The sequence below is a fragment of the Amblyomma maculatum genome, chromosome 1 (genome assembly GCF_055883805.1).
Source record: "Amblyomma maculatum isolate TAMU_Amacu chromosome 1, ASM5588380v1, whole genome shotgun sequence".
In the NCBI taxonomy this organism is placed as follows: domain Eukaryota; kingdom Metazoa; phylum Arthropoda; class Arachnida; order Ixodida; family Ixodidae; genus Amblyomma; species Amblyomma maculatum.
The window spans coordinates 304,421,874-304,439,550 of record NC_139344.1 but is presented as its reverse complement, the minus strand read 5'-3'; the positions used below and the strand labels follow the sequence as shown (position 1 = coordinate 304,439,550).

The 17,677-nt window shown below is 48.7% G+C and overlaps 1 protein-coding gene across 1 annotated transcript in view; it reads left to right on the top strand.

Moving 5' to 3' along the window:
* The first annotated feature begins 9,236 nt into the window (after nt 1–9,236).
* Nucleotides 9,237–17,677, top strand: part of LOC146206977 (heat shock 70 kDa protein 12A-like) — a 76,207-nt gene continuing 67,766 nt past the window's right edge. The window contains exons 1-4 of the mRNA XM_084576006.1: nt 9,237–9,810; nt 9,973–10,137; nt 16,121–16,296; nt 16,474–16,695. Of these exons, the coding sequence (XP_084432132.1) occupies nt 9,237–9,810; nt 9,973–10,137; nt 16,121–16,296; nt 16,474–16,695 (1,137 nt within the window). The remainder of the gene's footprint in view (nt 9,811–9,972; nt 10,138–16,120; nt 16,297–16,473; nt 16,696–17,677) is intronic.

The window sequence follows — 17,677 nt, the reverse complement described above, 5'->3', positions numbered from 1 at the left end:
CTCTCAACTCGTACGCCGAAGGGAGCCATAAAAAAACAAAGAATACAAGCAAGTTCAAAGCTCCGTCCAGACATACGTCACTTCGACGAACTTCCGGTTGCCGCGCGCTCGCTCGCTGGCGTACTCGCGCCAACCCGTCCTCGCTCGCACACGCCTGAGGAGTTCGCCAGTTCGCGCAGCGACGGTTAGTGTAACCGCGAACCCGTGGTTATCCTATGTTACACGGCGGACCAAACCATGGTTGCACCACTAACCGCGGTTACCGCAAACCGAGCTTGACGACCTCGGTTTGCGTCGTTAACCGAGGTTATGACGGCGTCTGTTGACGGAAGCTACTCGTCGGCGCCCGAGTGCGCGAAACGTACGAGCGGGTCTGCTTCACAAAGTTATTCATTTGCCCACTGTATCACGTTTAAAGATCGATGTATAGATTATGGTGCCGCCGGACGTCTTCGATTACGGCCGACAGCGCAGCGACCGCGTACTGAAGCCTTGTCGTCAGGCCGCGGAAAGTCAGGGGCACTTCCGTCCCGTCTAATGGTGAATTCCAATCGCAGAGCAGGAGCACTTCCAGAGCAACGTTTTCTGCTCCTTTCGGAGCAATTGTCTTCCAAACGCAGATCCGGAACACGGATCGCGTCTTCCAAACGCAGAACGGGAGCAATTGCCGAGCAAGGGTCGCTCCGCGGAGCAGTCAAAACTGCTCCGCCGAAATCGGGGGAACCGACCGGAAGTTTGCGTGACGTGACTTTCCGAGCGACGCTTGCGCATGCGCTAGCTAGCGCATCCATTTCCGGTGGCTCGCCGCGTTGGCTTCAGTAGCAGACAACGCGCCGCTCCATAGCAGACGATCAGTATTTGCCGCCGCCATGGATGGTGATTCGCGTCGCGCTCTTGCGCTCGCTTTGCTTGAGGACAGCGAGTCGGAGAGCAGCAGTTCCGACTCATCTGTCGAAGAATCAACTATTTATATGTCCATCGTCCGTGTAAACTCAAAGCCGCGCACGTTACAGCTCGGCTCTGGAAGACTGCAAACATTCGGTACGTGAACCGAAGTTTTCTTCCATATTAAAGAAAATGCTGAAGGAGTCTTACCGTGTGTGTCCGCGCTCGGCTCTTCGAGCAAGGAGGATATAATTGCGTAAACGGCTGGTGTAACCTCCATATCAAAGGGAAGAAAGGCTGCAGGCTTGCAAAGCAGACGACGCGAGCGCACGAAAAGCGCGGGCAAGTGCAAGGAATGATGGGTACTTTCTCCGTCTCCGTTTAAAGTCCCTTGATAAAACGAAAGTAGCGACTTTCTGTGAACTTTGCCGCCGCTCCGCGCACCCTCGCAGATCCTCCTCTCTCAACTCTCCCATCGGCGCTCTTCTCAACGGTGATTGGCTCCGCGGGCCGTCGCCGGGAAAAGCGCGCGAAAAGTTCGCTCTTTTTGTGTTTTCATTTTTAGCCGGCGCCATTTTTTAGGCAGCCCCTGTTTGTAGCACGACCGGCCGGTCGTGGTTTGTAGGAGCGAGCTCCCTAGCATTCCGCGCTTGCACTTCGCACTGTTTTAATGCAGCGCTATACCGAGCTGCGGCATATTTATTTGCACAAGCTGTCGTGAAAAAGGCTTCATTTTTTTCGCAATTCCGAGCGGAAAGAAGGCCACCATTCGAATAAAAAAGTGGTTCAACAACATCGGCCGCAAGCACTTCACCCCGACGAAGACTAGTCCCCTCTGCTGCTTCTGCGACGTACTGTGCATTTGTTCCAAGCGACATGAAACTGCTTGCAAGCGCATCACAAAGCTGATAATCTCACTTAATTCACTGATCATTTTGCGCTGTTATGCGCGTTATTGTTTTGACTTCATGGTTCCGCTCAACGTGCTATATAATAGCGAAAGCTGATGCATACAATGCGCATACAATAGCCGCTTTAATGTCTGAACTAAAGGTCTCGCTTTTCAACGCTAACGCGTGCAATGAAGGAGATCGTTAATTCATTAATAAGTTTATGTCGCAGGAGAGTGTAGAGGACTCTATCGCAGAACTTGTCCACATAGTGTATATATATCCGCACATCAAAATTTTGTCTCTTTAGACCCTCGAAATTAGACCTCGTCCTAATCTGGCGAAAATTGATGTCCTACCTAATTTGAATATTTACTGGTTACGTCCAAATTTCGGTGGGCCTCCCTCAGAATGTAGCCCCAGAAACCCCTTAAATTTGACCACTTCAAAAGGTGGCAAAATTAATGACCAACCTCATTTGCATAGTGCGAATTCAGGGACTACCTCCAAACTTAGGTGGGCCATTCCCAAAAGTTAGCTCTCTAGACCCCCGAAATTTGTCCTCGCCTGAATTGGACCAAAATTGGTGTCCGACCTATTTGAGTATGGGAAATTCAGTGGTAATCTACCAATCTAGGAGGGCCACCCCCGAAATGTGACCCTCTGAATCCCCAAAATTTGACCTGGTCCGAGTCTGACCGGAAATTGGTGTCTATAACCTAATTTTCGTATGGCCAACTCAGTCTTGACTTCCAAATTTAGGTGGGCCTCCTTAATTATTTGCCTAGTTGACGGGCGTCATGTCCATTTTCGTAGCGTAGAGTAGCCGTCGGCCTTGGACCCGAGAGGTCTAGTGTGTACAAAGAAAACAATGCTGTTTGGTCTTGAGTTGACATAGCAGTATTTTGTACGTGCGCACCCTGTCGCAGTTATCGACATAAGGCCTGTACTTCTTCCACATTTTGCCACTAAAGAGTTGAAAGCGTTGTAGGTCACGTTTCTTTAGTCTAGTCAAAGCAAAAGAAAAAGAAAATATTGGTCATACTAAAATTAGAGTTGACACCAATGTGGATGAACTTCCGACAAGGTGAAGTATCGGTGGTCGACAGGCCAAATTTTGGGGTACGGATGACGGGAAATCGGTGCCCTGATCTTGGCTCTCGGTTTCGGCTCGACATCACTTCAAGGCTGCCGACAGCAGGAGCTAGATCCGTTTCATTCTTAACAGAAAAAAGTTGATATTCGATCGTTTTCAAGCAGCCGCGAAAATTTTTAACTACGAAAACAACTAAGCAGCTGCATGTGCACTGCGCGGTACCAACCTCAGTCTAAACCTTATTGAAAAATTTTAGGATGACCATCAAAGCATTTGTTCCAGCCTCTTGCTAGCAACTATCGCATTAATGAAACTCCGCTCGTTAACAACTGCATAAACTTTACTTGCGCTAAAATTAGTTTGAGGTGAAAATACATTTAACTCAGCATTGGTATGCTGAGAATATTCAGGAATGCTCAAATATATAGTAAATATTATGCTTAATATATTATGCCGTGTTGAGACACACGGTAATGAAAAGTCAAAGGAATGTGAGGTGTATGCAGCAAGCGGTTTTTGTTCATGCAGCAAGCGCTCGTAATTTGCACTTTCATTGCGCGTACGAGACGCTAATTTATGTGGCTCGCGGTACAGTCAAGCAAGTCGCATGTCTTATTCGTGTCTTTATTCGATAACAGAGCGTGGAAAACGCGCAAACTTAAGAGCGCGCGCGCGTGCCAGCTAATTTCCCGGACGGCGAAGGAGCGCTGCCCAAAAAAGCGTGCTGTGTGCAGCGCGCGCAGGCGGCGGGCGAGGATATTCGAGGAGGAAAGTGCCGGAGTGGAGGAGAGTGTCGCTACTTTCAAATTATCGAGGGACTTTATCTCCGTTTGCTCGCGAGCGCCACCTACTTGCTCCGGCCAGAGCAAGAGTATTCGAAACGCAGAGTCTGGGAGCGTGCTCTCCGCCGGATTGAGGCGTTCTGTGATGGAGCGTGCGCGCTGCTCCAGTTCTGCGATTGGAATTCGCCATTATTCTCCCAAGCGGGGGCGAAAGGAGGAAAGAAAAAGCTGAGAGGAGGACTTCTCCCTCGCGCCTAAATTTTCCCCTCGCACTGACGGCGCCGCCGACTGCGCTGCGTGGCTTGCTTCGTCGCGTGAACCGCTGCAACCGTTACGACTCCGCTCGTTTTGAATTAGAACTGTCGTCTGCGTCGGTCGTCTGCGTAGCCTAGCGCTGTGAATTCTCTGCGTGTTGGCTTATCGGCCAAAGTCGCGATTTTTCGTCGCGGTTCTTCTACTCTGTGCATCTCATTCCTGCTGGCTCTTCGCCCCTTCGTGAGACGAGAGACTTGTCTGCGTGCACCTCCAATTCCGTGGACCCATCTCGTCTGCTCATTGTGCTGGCCATTACAGTCGGCGATATCCGCTGTGTTTCGTGTTGTTGAACTTGTTACCTTCATGTACTGTGGAGAGACGTGCGTTTCGAAGAAGACGGTTCTTCCAGGAAGGGTAGTGTAAATTTTTAATCATGCATTTTGGTTATGTATAGCGCAGTGACATGTGATTACTTGCATCAAATACCAACCACTAGGTAACTAGAACGCAGGTATTTGCTCATGTTTCTACATTGCTTTGATGGTATGGAATGCGTAGAATGAATATGTGCATCATTTATTTAATTTCATATCAACTGTACACATGCTGACAGAAGCAGTGCCGGCAAACTGGGTTCTTTTGTAGTGATAAAGCAAGCATGCAAGATTACAATGTTAGCGCAGAACACATAACACTACTGTAAACTGTTAGCTATGTAAAGTGCGCGTGTGTGAGGGATACCTTGTCGCATCTTTTCATTTTCTGTTTCACGTGCAGCTAATAAAAAAGAGAAACGACATCTGCTGTTCTCTGTGCTATTTCTTGCTGCGGTCGGGTACGCTTGCTCGCGAGCGCCTGCGCCCTCGAGAGCGCTATGTTTGTGGTTTTTCTTTCCATCACACTGTTCCTGCCGCGAGCCGGTCGCATGGTCGCGCCGCGGCAGAACGATGATGCGGTAGAAAATCCACGGGCAGAGCGTTTTCCCGGGCGCGGGCGCACGCGAGCACGCGACCCGCGCTGCTTGAAGCAGCCTACTGACACCCCCTTCAGCGCACCGTTTTTTTGGACCAGTCCGCTATACGGCCTCCCCCGTCAAGTCCATTTTTTACGCGCCCCCGCCCGCTATAATCCTATAATGGGGAGTTTGGCGCTAGCGTCTGTAATTCGTGGCCGCTGGGAGGTATAGGGAGTTTCACACCCCTGTTGTCGTGCCTACAGTATCGTTTGAACGGCTTGTTGCTGAGCAGAACGCCAAAAAATATACGCTGCCTTAGCTATGAAAGTACACGAGTTTGCAACGCTTGCAGCACGGGATGCCGAGAGCAGGCTGAGGTACGTTACACAATTACCGCGGGGGTGGAACGTGCGAGCGCGGCGAACGCCGGCGCCGTGCGTGACCGTCCCTAGTCGTCGCTAGGCCTTTTGTTTCGCTTCGAAGCCGCGGCAGTCGACGCTTTGGAACATGATCAACGCTGTCGTAAATCGTCTACTTATGAAACTGCCTTATAGTGATTCCTATCCTGCCATAGTAAAATAATTATAGGATTAACTCTGCCGACGCATTAATCGCAGATCTAGTACGAGCAGATCGGATCAGCCGAAATGCACCAGCGGCAGCTGGCTTGAGCAGAAACTAGCTTGTATCACGGCTATCGCTCAGCAATTTGCTGCTGGTCAGCGATCCTCACGAGGGCTTCATACTTGATATTCGGCTCAATATTCCAGACGCCAACAAATTTTAGCACGCTTTATTTCGGACATCGGTGCTAACGATCCGCCGTGTCGTTCGCGAACGGTACGCGGGAGGAGGGGCCACAGCGGCGGTGTTTACGGCGGTCAAGGAGGTGCTGCCATCGTGCGGTGCTTGACCGTGCTGTTGACGCCTCGTCGGACGACACCCCGATACTCCTGAAACCACGTTATATAAATATGATATTTGTAAATGCAGCTCCGTTCTGCCGATCCCTGCGTCGCTTCGGTTGTTGCACTTAATGGGCAATGGCCACCTAACCGATAAGGGCGGCGAGCTGTAACAGCCCGCACAGAGTTCGAGCAGCGCACGAGCAGACGACTTTCGCAGCTACCGGAAGTGTGTTCATGACGTCATGGTTGCAGTGACCGCAGCGAATGGCAGCTTCTAGCAAGCCTTGCCAGTCAACCTACCCGTGACGTCACGGGATTAGGAAATAGTTCCATGCGACACCGCCAAACGACATTACCTCTGCCCGCGAATTTCAAAAAACACAGTTTTTAAAAATTAATAATAAATCGCTGGCTTTGTTCCAAGGAGTTATACTTTGCGTTAATGCTCAAAAGGATGTGTTCTACACACTGAACACGTTTATCAGTGGTTTCTTGGGGGCCGTTTCCGTGGACCTTTAACGCGGACGGCTACTTGGTTCCTCCCGCATCTCGCGGACTTGAACCCTCCACGAATCGTCAGTCGCATGCCTCCTTCAGCTCTTCTCTGATTTGAGCCTTGATCTCGGCCAGCAGTCTCCGTAGAAACTTCCAACGTCAGGATTGTGACGCTGACTCTCGTTTTCTCCTTTAGCACATACGTACCGCTGTGCATCTTGTACATCGACGTCATCTTCCCACCTTCCATCAGATGCCTCGAGCAGAAAGGCGTTGCAATGCACTCGAGACTGCGCCGGTTGAGCTTCCGTCCGGATCTTGTAAAGGGAAATATGTTGAACATTGACGTCATACAGGTTCTATGTTACAACTAATAAACAGGCAGAAAGCCACAAGCAAAAAGAAAGCATATTTACATTTAACTGACTCGTAGTTTGGCGTGACGAAACCAGTCCTCGGTCACATCAAAACATCTTGTTTTAAATCCAATGCCCCCGACCTCGGAGAGTAACACCCAATCAGATTAGCTCGCACATAGTCATCCAATAAATCACCAGGGAAATGAGAACATAACCAGTCAATGGTTGGGGAACGAAAGCAAAGCCAATGAGTACAGGGCAAAGATGACAGATCACCTCGACCAACATGTACTGTGCAAGCATGTACACTTTAACCTACAATAGTTGCCAGAGGATTCCCCATGCCATGCTGAATACGCCGGTTCTCGTCCGTCCCCTTTTTTCCCGCAGACTTGACGAACAGTCCCACTTCCCACGGGTGCGTGTTTTTCTCAGCCTCAGGAAGGTAATCTGTACACGCAGTTTCAAGGAAAGGCCACGCCCGAGCCCCATCTACTGAGGTGTCATCACTCCTAAACTCTCAACATGCACCAGAGACGGATGCAAACGAACGGTTATACGACTCTCATCATACACAGTAGTCGGATGTAGACACCTGTACACGGATGTGAACAGGCAGGTGTCACCAAATCGGCGCACATTTTCATCAAGCCGGCACGGCGCGAGGCCCGCGCGGCGTCGCGTGGAAAGCTCGAGAAAAACCTCCTTCCCCGCGCGAGAGAGCGCGTAGCCTTGTACGCGTCGCCGTCGTCCTCTTTCTCATCACCCGGCGATGACGCGGACTCATCAGTCTGGAATACGCCAGAAAAATCGAGAATCTTCTATGGGACCTGGCCAATGACGACGCGCGGCTCGACGGGAGGAGGAGAGAGCGCTATAACCAGCGAAGCTATGTGTGTGTGCGCGCTGGCTTTGACACGTGCTAACAGACAGATGCGGCGCACCCTATTTAAAAAGACCGCGCCGCTTGTTGAGTCAGTCAGTCAGTCAGGCAGTGGTTGCGACGTGTTCGCCAGTGCTTCGGCTGGACTCCCGGGGATCACCCGCTGCTGGCAAGCCCACGGACCTGCAAGGGAGCGGCGCTCGTCTCGTATGGCGGCCACATCGTGACTCTTGAGGCGTCGGACTGCAACAGTGCCCGGTGAACAATTTGGTGTTTGTTTATGTAACTCTCTCGTGTTTCATCATGTTGTAAAGCCTCTATATTATTGAATACCTCTGTAATTGCATGCTTAGCGTTTGTTATTCTGTGAACCTCTCTTCTCTGCAATTTTAGTGTTTGTGTATTCCTTTGTATCGTCTCTTGCTGTGCATAAATTGTGTTTTGTTTGTTACTTCTGACTCCGAACCTTACTCTGGCTTGAACCGGCGACAGCTGGGCACCAAACGACCACCCCCTTCTGTCACTACAAGGTAGTTGAATTCCGGCTGAGCTTGCCACGCAGGTCGAGGGCATCTCCTTTGCGACCGGAACAGCTACCCCCCTCACTCTAAGGGTGTCTGGGAGTGTGCGCCCCGTTAAGGGCGCATCGTTAATAATCCTACTAATTATTAACGGGTGACAGCAGGTATACTTCACGCCCGCTGCCAGCGCGCCCACTGTCTCAATGAGAGCGCTTTGAAAAGCGAAACTGCAGACAGTGAACAATGACGACGCGACACGGTTTATAATGGGTCATCGCCTCGCTCACACATCTGCTTCTCCGTGAGAGCGTACACAATGGTGCAACACACCATGTAAGCCCCAGAGGTTCCCTCTTCAATCCTTTCCGTATTCGCGGAATCATCCGCTGTCCAACTGCCCGGACACAGCTCAGTAGTGACAATCCCTCCCTTCTCTGCTTTTGTCCGTATTGCAAGAAAGCCCTAATGGAGTTTCTTCTTCCAGATGCTTGGACGCGACAAACAAGCATAACACCACAATTTCACTGGGCTGCCGGCCGTTTCTGAAAGCTGGTAGAGCAGGTTTCATTGGTTGGTGGTTTATTCTGCCGCTGTGTACCCTTTTTCCCCGTGAGCTTACTTTGAAACACCTTGCGATTTTAATTGCGTATGCTTGACTCCGGCACTCTAATGCAACTGAAAAAGTAAATACAATTTGCTTGCAATGCTGAATGTCGTAGCGGATGGAAGGTCTTTAGCGTGCAGCCAGAGCGCTGGAATATTTTTCGTTCCATCCAAACTTGGTCTGTCAGGGTTCGATCGCACACCGTTGGCTTCAGTACGGAAAGCCACCGCCGTCGGTATGTTAGCCAGGTCTACAATGGTGGCAGTGTGCAACAGAAAATGACATTTTTTTAATGGAAAGACATCCAACAACCAAATTGTCGACCTTGTACCCAGTGTGCAGTTCGGGCGTAACTGTGGCTCAGAAATGGACTTAAGCGCTGCTGGTGTGTTTCTATCGAGCAGCCCTGTGTGGTGAGAGACAATAAGTAGTACCGCTTTGTACCTTTCAGACCTGTGCCACAAGGGCCGGTGGCAGGCCTGCGAAGCTGTCCTCCTCCAGGAGTGCGCGAAAAGAACCGTTTTTGGATTTCCGACATGTCAGCGCAAGGCCGCTTATCATGGACGCGCCACCGTCGCCTACCGGGACGGCAACCACGCCATTATGGGATACAGCGAATACCGGCGGCCTAAGCTGCGCGACAACAGGAATTTTGTGGACCACTTGGGCAAGCCGCTCGAGTCTGTGACACAATGTTTGAACGTGCCGCGACAAGTGCTTAGCCACCACTTCTGCCAGGCGATGCTGGAGCCGCGAATTCCGACGGCCTTTCGGAGCAAGGACTCACCCCGGAGAAGGTCTCTCTCCGGCCTAAACAGGACATCCGTCGTTCAGGAAGTGCTCAAAAAAATGTCTAGTCCAGCGGTGGTAGACGACAGCCTGGACCAAGATACCCTACAAGTTATTCAGCAACTTGACTTGTCCCAAGTGGAAGGGCCCCCGCCGCCGGTGTATCCCAGGCGAGGCTCCAACGGCACGGGGGACGTACAAAATGACAACCTCATTGAGGAAGTCTGCTTTCCGGGCTCGAATAAAAGGTCGGCCTTGGACACGCAGGAAAGGGGCGACCAAGTCACGGAAACCCGGGCCGCCTTGTTAGACACGAACAATGGGGCCGAGGTGGACGCTAAGCCGGGCAAGGCGATTTCCGAAGCTGGAGACATCTGCGTTATGGCGGGTAAGTTTTCACCTCTAAAAATGATCTGCGAAATAATACAGCCTGTGTGCTTTCGGATCGTGGTGCTCTATTTATGAACGTTCATGCGGCGGAAGTGGGGGCGCTTTTATGCGCCACTTGACGGCCCTATCGCACAGTTGCATTCGGCCCACACTCGCGCAGTGGACCAGACAGCGGGACGCAGCGACTCGGCGCGCCGGCCCCCCGAGCCGTGCGGCGGCTCGCACTTCGTGGTGGTAGCCATCGACTTCGGCACCACGTACAGCGGCTACGCGTTCAGCTTCACCAGGGACCCGGAAAACGTCCACATGATGCGCAAATGGGAAGGTGAGCGGTAGCTGCTTCTTTAATATCCAGAAAGCCATCCAGAGTGCGTAACGCCATGCGCAATTTATTTTAACAAGGCAGCGCGCTTGAATGCTATTATGCGTCCTTCAATCTGCCCGCACTAAGCCCGTCTTCATTTCTAACGGCCGCGGCCGACAGCCAAAAGACAGGATCAAATTTCAGCAACACTACAGAGTCATTATAAAGGCAGGGAGACTAAAATTAACATCATACTCTGTTCAAACCCCAGCATTATGCAGGATGTAGAAGCAATCGGAAAGGTGCCATGCAGGAACCACAGGATGGTAAGGTGTCGAATTAATCTAGATCGGAAAAGGGGACAAAATAGATTAGTAAGAAATAAGTTTATCAAAGAATTAGCGGTGAGAGGAAGCGCAGAAGAATTCAAGATCTCGCCACAGAATAGATATTCAGCTTTAACCGAGGATGACGACCTTAGCCTAGAAGCAATGAACAGTAATTTCAGAGATATCATTACTGTGAGTGGTATAAATAGGCGGTAGGATAGAGAGAATACCGGTAAACATTCTAAGGAGACGAAAGATTTGGTTCAGAACCACCAATCTCAACAGACAAGATTGAACTCAACAAGATATCAAAGCTAATCAATAAGCGTGAAGTGCCCGACATAAGGAAATATAACATGGGGAAAATACAGCAAGCTCTAAAGAACGGGGGCAGCCTTAAAGAAAGCGGCGAACTTGGGCGTAAGCAAAAATCAGATGTATGCGCTAAGGGTCATCACAAATATGGACAGGATAGTCAAAGTAGCCGTGGAGTTCTGTACTGATCTATAAAGTAGCCGTGGTGTTCGGTACTGATCTATAAAGCAGCCTAAGTAGTCCGGAAAATAACGGTAGGCCGTGGTAAAAAGCAGCCACACGTTCCGCTAGTGGCGAAGGACAAGGTTAAAGCTTTAGAAACTAAGAAAAGGGGAAGGCAGCTGGGAAGGCTAAGGTAACAACAGACATGCGACGGACGGAGGTATATTGTGCTAGAAAAACTCGCCACTCTATACACAGCGTCTGATGACAAGGGTACTCTACTATAGATAATATCCATACCACCAACCAGGTGACAAAAAAATGCTCGGAATATAACCAGCCCTTGTAAATAACATTCATTGGTTACTAAAAAGCATTTGACTGGGTATAAACCTCAGCAGTCATACAGGCATTTCGAAATCAGGGTGTAGATGAGCTGTAAGTGAAACCACTGGAAGATATTTGTAGCAATTGCACAGCTACCATAGTACTACATAAAGTAACAAAATTTCTATGAAGAAGAGTGTCAAGCAAGGAGACGCGATTTCCCAGTCCTGTTCAAAACTTGCTTGGAGGAAGTTGGTCGCTTTGTGGGGTTTAAAGTCACAATGTGACTCAGGCTATGAGAGACGCCATAGTGGAGGACTCCGCAAATTTCGACCACCTAAGGTTCTTTAACTTGCACCGATATCGCACAGCACACCGGCGCCTTGCTTTTCGACTCCGTCGAAAAGTGGCCGCCGAGGCCGGGATTCGATCCCGCATCATTTGGCACAGTATACCAGCGCCCTAACCACTGCTCAACCCCGGCAGGTGCTTAGAGGAAGAATTCAGAGACTTGGAATGGGAGAAGTTAAGGATAAAGGTTAATGAAGAATACCTCACTAATCTGCGATTCGCTGGTGGCATTGCCTGGCTAAGTAACTCAGGGGATGAACTGCAAAGAAGCGTAAATGACCTAGACAAGAATAGCAGAAACTTTGGCTTGAAAATCAATATGCATAAGACTAAGACCATGTTCAACAGCCTCGGGAACAGCAATTCACAATAGGCAAAGAAGCACTGGAAGTAGTAGGCGAATATGTCTACTTAGGACAGGTAGTAAGCGCAGATCCAGACCATGAAAGGGAAATAACTAGGAGAATAAGATTGGGATGGAGCGCATTTGACAACCATTCACAGGTTATGACCAGCAGAGTACCGGTATCTCTCAGGAGGAAAGTATATAACCGCAATTGCGTCTTACCTGTACCCACCTATGGGGCTGAAACGTGAAGGCTAACGAAAAGGGTTCTACTTAAGTTGAGGGCAACACAGAGGTAGAGGGCTATAGAACGAAAAATGGTAGGTGTAACGTTAAGAGAATGGAAGCGCGCCCAGAGTGGGCCAGATAAATAACTCGAGTTAATGATATTCTAGTGGAAATCAAGAAGAGTACATGGGCATGGGCAGGTCATCTAGTGCGTAGAGAGGACAAGTGATGGTGCTTAGGGTAACAATTTGGATTACAATCGAAGTTAGGTGGGCGGATGAGGTTAAGAAGTTCGCATGGGTCAAGTAAATACAGCTAGCACAGGACCGGGTTAATGGGAGGAATATGGGAGAGTTCATCGTCCTGCATTGGGTATAGTTCGGTTGGTAATGATGATAAAGGCAAGCATGATCTCTACCTCTCGCGACAAAATTGTAGAAACTACAGAGCCTACAACCACAATATGTCTTTTTCTGCTGAGCGACGGCCCCACTTTCTCTGGTTGCGTGGAAAAACTAAACACGGTTAAGGGGCCGCTACCAGCGTCCATTTTAGTTTTTTGAGGAGCGTATTGCGGAAGGAGTGTGCGTTCTGCGACCACCAATATCAGCCAAGCGCTTTTCTTTACTCACTGAAATAAAACAAGATTGCACGTTTGGCAGGCTGTCTACGCGAAGTGAAACTCCGATGCAATAAAAGGAGGACACTGCATTTAAACGCAAATAAACTAGGGCTTTAATAGTCACGAAGCTGCTCGTGGAACGCGGCGGAGTACGAATGTTGGCCTCCCAACTTGATTAACGATTATAAAAAAGTTGAGAAAGCCTGTTCTGATATGACGAAAAGAAGGTTCCACCGTGTGAGGCAGTTCTAAAATCAGCAGTGCGGTAGTGAACGAGATTTGAAAAGCGTATTATATATGGTAATAAGTTACATATTATCGGTACTCTCCAATGAAGCTGAACGTGAAGGCTAACGAAAGGGTTTCTACTTGAGGGCAACGCAGAGAGCTATGAAACAAAAAATCGAACGTGTAACGTTGAAAGATAGAAAGCGTGCCATAGTGAGCCAGAGAAATAACTCGAGTTAATGACATTGTAGTGGAAATCAAGACGAAAAAGCTGATGGGCAGGATATGTACTGCGATGAGAGGAGGTCTTTAAGGGCCACCAACTGGATTACAAAGGTAGGAAAGCGTATAGCAGGAGGCGGCAGATAATTATTGGGTGGATAGGATTAAGATGTTAGCAAATGTCAGGTGTATGCTGGTAGCACAACCCCGCCTTGGTAGTACAGTGGTTAGGGCGTTCTAGTGTTGTGCCCAGGGATGTGGGATGAAATCCTGGCCGCGACTGCAGCTTTTCGATGGTGGCAAAAAGCAAGGCGCTCTTGTGTTGTGCGGTGTCACTGAACGTTAAAGGAGCCCACGTATAGTCCAAATTTCCGGAGCCCTCCATTACGACGTCTCTCATAGCCAGAGTCGCTTTGGAACGTTAAACCTTATAAACCGAAACAGCAGCTAGCACAGGACCGTGTTAATTGGAGGGATATGGAAGAAAGAAGCCTTCACCATACTTTGCTTAATGATTACATGATTATGATGATGGCTGGAGAGGGAAGATGAGGGGATTTTGTACTCGTCTCGTGGAGAATGGGCTACCTCATTCAACTTCGCCTTCAACCATCTGCACCCCTACTCCTCATAATACATGCCGCGGCACGATCACTAAGGTGTGTCAATTCCTGCCGAGCTTCAGCTGCAGAGCCAAGGAAAGCTTTGCGCGAGTATAAACATGGAGACATCAACACTCGCCGGTGAACACGCTTTGCTAGGCGTCGAACAACCATCGGTCGTCAGAGGCAAAACCTTTCGCCAATTGACTTGCCACGTGCACGGCATTTGCTCCCTTCAAAAACCACTTTCTTAGAATGCGCAGCCCATCTTTGCCAAGAGTAGTCAGGCTGCAGTTCCAGTCGTATAGTGTGGACAAGGCTCACTTTTTTAATATTCTGAGAAGGCTCCAAATACGATCTCGACGCAGTTCGATCGCAGTATGGTAAATGCCATACAGAGCAAATCCCGGGCTGGGACTGGCTGGAAGCTGGAGGCCCAGACTGCACGGACACGAGTACTTGCAGCTATGGCTTGGGGCTTAGTAAATGATTGCTCAATGCTAATTTAATTATCAATGCGTTAGAATTAGAGGCCCCAGAGAAATATGTCCGTCCGTCTGAGCCCTCGATTGGAACGTGCCCTCTTTTAGCGAAGGAAAAGTGGCAAAGCAATGCAGCAGCACCATGGGGCATAAATCACCTAGGAGCACACGCAGCAGTATTCTTTATTACAACATGAAAACATGGCATGATACGTGTACACACAAGCAGCAGTATTCTTTATTACAACATGAAAACATGGCATGATACGTGTACAAAAGGAAAAAATACATTCATCGCAGAAAAGCATATCCTAAAACACTGACTGCAGCATTTGTACGTGACAGAACTGAATGGCTTTTGCTGCGCACGAAATTGATTGGACAGTAAGGGCAACTTTGATTGTTTTCATAAAATTGGCAAGCTTGGAGACCGTTTCATTATTACAACTAATGAGGGAAGGCAGTATGAAAGCTCCGGGGCTTGCCATAGTAGTCATTTAGTGCGATAATTTGTCCCGATTATGGTTTTCTTTAGATGGATGTATTTTAAAAAACCTGTGTTCAGTATCTGTGTATGCAGGAGCAAACGTTTGTGGTCCGCTTGAACTTCACAGAAAATCAGTACTGGCGACTGTTGGTCGTAGGGGGGTACCTAAGGTCAGTATTATATATTTTAGGTGTAGCGAAGCAGAATCAAATTTGATCAGCTTTAACTATTGGCCCAATATTGGAGTATGCTGGCGATGCAAGGCCTACATAAGGCCAATGAACTGCCAAAACACACCAATATTGGACCGATGGTGTGTGCTGCCTGGGCCCCTTGTTTAGCCAAACTACGCGCACACTATAGGCATTAATATGGTAACCAGGCAGAACAAGACAACGGCGCAATTTCGGAAACAGATAAATGAACATTGGTACTACAAAGGTCCAGTATTGCCACCTATTTTCACCAACGGTTATGCCAACCTACCACACATTCAATGATGGATCAATTTCACACGTTCGCCCAGCGTTGCTCCTGCAGTTCTAAAATAGTGACATCATTGGACCAATCTACCCTCGTTCTCCCAATATTGCAATGTTCGTTTGAGATGCTGGCTACATTGAACCAGTTTGTCTTGTGTTCTCCCGATATCAGTCATGCCGTTTCTAAACTCGCCACATTAGACCAGTTTCTCTCGTGCTCTTCGAATATCTGCAGTTTAAAACTAAATCATTTCGCGGTGGTATACACTCACGTTGCAAGGCCTCCATTCATCTGCTTGAAGACACTGCTTGCCCTCAGGATCCCCCTCCCTGCTTGATTACGCTAACGTTCAGCAGTGGGAGGCCGCGTTGTTCGGAGCCTGGCGACAACTATAGAAAGATCCCTATAGAAGTCGCCGGCGGCCACTTGGAATCCCTCGACCAAAATTTGATTGCGAGAATGGTCTTTCAGCAAACCCAACAGGCGCTTTTGCTTTTCATCTGCACTGAAAAATGGTAATGAATATTGCTACCCGAGAAATTCTGTTGATCAAAAATGATTTCTCCAGTAGGGCTGCCAAGAGTATTTAACAATAATACTTCGCTACCAATAAAATATTCCTCTTGCTAGAAATTTAATGGTAGCGCCCATTATGTGACCCCTAACTAATTCATGAAAAGGCCAAGCGGAACCTCAAAGCCGTGTCTTAAATGTTGCACTGCACGCTGTGAATGACGGTAGGACAACGCAGCAGGTTTGCAGTTTCATCCCACGGAATTCTGTCCCCACCACTGTGGTGAAGAATGAGGATCTTTGGCAGGCGGCGATCCGGGCGTCGTTAACCAGAAGACACCCACCACCTTACTGCTGAACCCAGACGGCGAGTTCCACTCGTTCGGATTCACGGCGCGCGATGTCTACCATGACCTGGACGCACAAGAGGCCAAGAGGTGGATGTTCTTTGAGAAGTTCAAGATGGCGCTGCACAGCAACGAGGTGAGCTGCCAGAGGAGTCATTGCTCGCATTGTATAACCACCTTTTCAGTTTATTACCTTTTATACACACCTTTTTGTCAGGATTTCATAACTTTTGGTCTCTTTCATAGATTTTACGTTGGTTCACCTGTTTGCCATTTTTTTTTTCGTGTTTTTCACACCAATCCTGTTACGCAGAACCTGAGCCGGGACACGGAGATCCGAGCGGCCAACGGGCGCTCCATGGCGGCGCTGACGGTGTTCGCGCACGCGCTCCGCTACTTCCGGGACCAGGCGCTCAAGGAGCTAAGCGAGCAGTCGGCTAGCACCATACTGGCGGACGACGTGCGCTGGGTGGTCACCGTGCCGGCTATCTGGCGGCAGCCCGCCAAGCAGTTCATGCGCGCCGCTGCCTACAAGGTTCGTGCTTCTCTGTAACACCAGAAACCCGTGCTGTTTATTTCATTGAGAGCCGAATCTTTAGGCGAAAATTACGTTTACTCTGCTTAGCTAGGTGTGTCGAGTGTATAGTAAAATTCATCTTTAAATGCTTGATCGGAGTGTCTTTTGTAGCTGTATTTGCCGTGTTCTCTGCGCAAGTTAAGAACGACCTGCAATAAAAAACTCAGATCATCTTGAAACTGCGTCACTTTTCCAGATGTTAGCGACGTCGCTTTTAGGGGCCGGCATTGAAAAGAGTACACGTCGTACTCCCCGCCGAATGTTGTTCTCGGTGCTTTCTGAGATTACTTAAAGGGACTGGCAGTAACAGCTTTTTTTATGCAAACTGTCCCCTCAGCACCAAGTTAGAGCCACACGCATCATATACATCGAACATACAGGACCAATATTTAAGCAGCTAAAAATAGTTAAAGTAACATCTTTGTATAACTACAGGCTTTTGCGATTATATAAACAAGGCATCAGTAAAAAGGACAACACACTAACACTCATAGCAGCGCTTGAAGACAACATAAACACATACGACACCCGGAGCACTGGCACAGCGTGCCGCAGATGCTTCGCTTCCTACCATATTAAATCAATACTTTGCTAATCAAGATTTCTCTCTTCCTCCCATTAAATTAATCCGCGAAATGTTTCTATAAATACATATTTTTAAGTTAGTTGTTCTGTCTTGCGGCGTTTGTTTTATTTTTCATGTATTTTTTCTGATTTACCTAGCGCTTTTCTGTAGTCTAATTATTTCTCCATTGATTGTTTATTCACTGTGTGGGCGTGACTTTCTCTGCTGTGAAATGCCGTCATATGCAGGGGCAGCCGCCCCGTCAAGCTGCTCATCGAAGCAGATTTTTAGCGGCTGCTCCTTTCCTTTCCTTGTAGTAAAGGAAAAATAAATTATTATTATTATTATTATTATTATTATTATTATTATTATTAT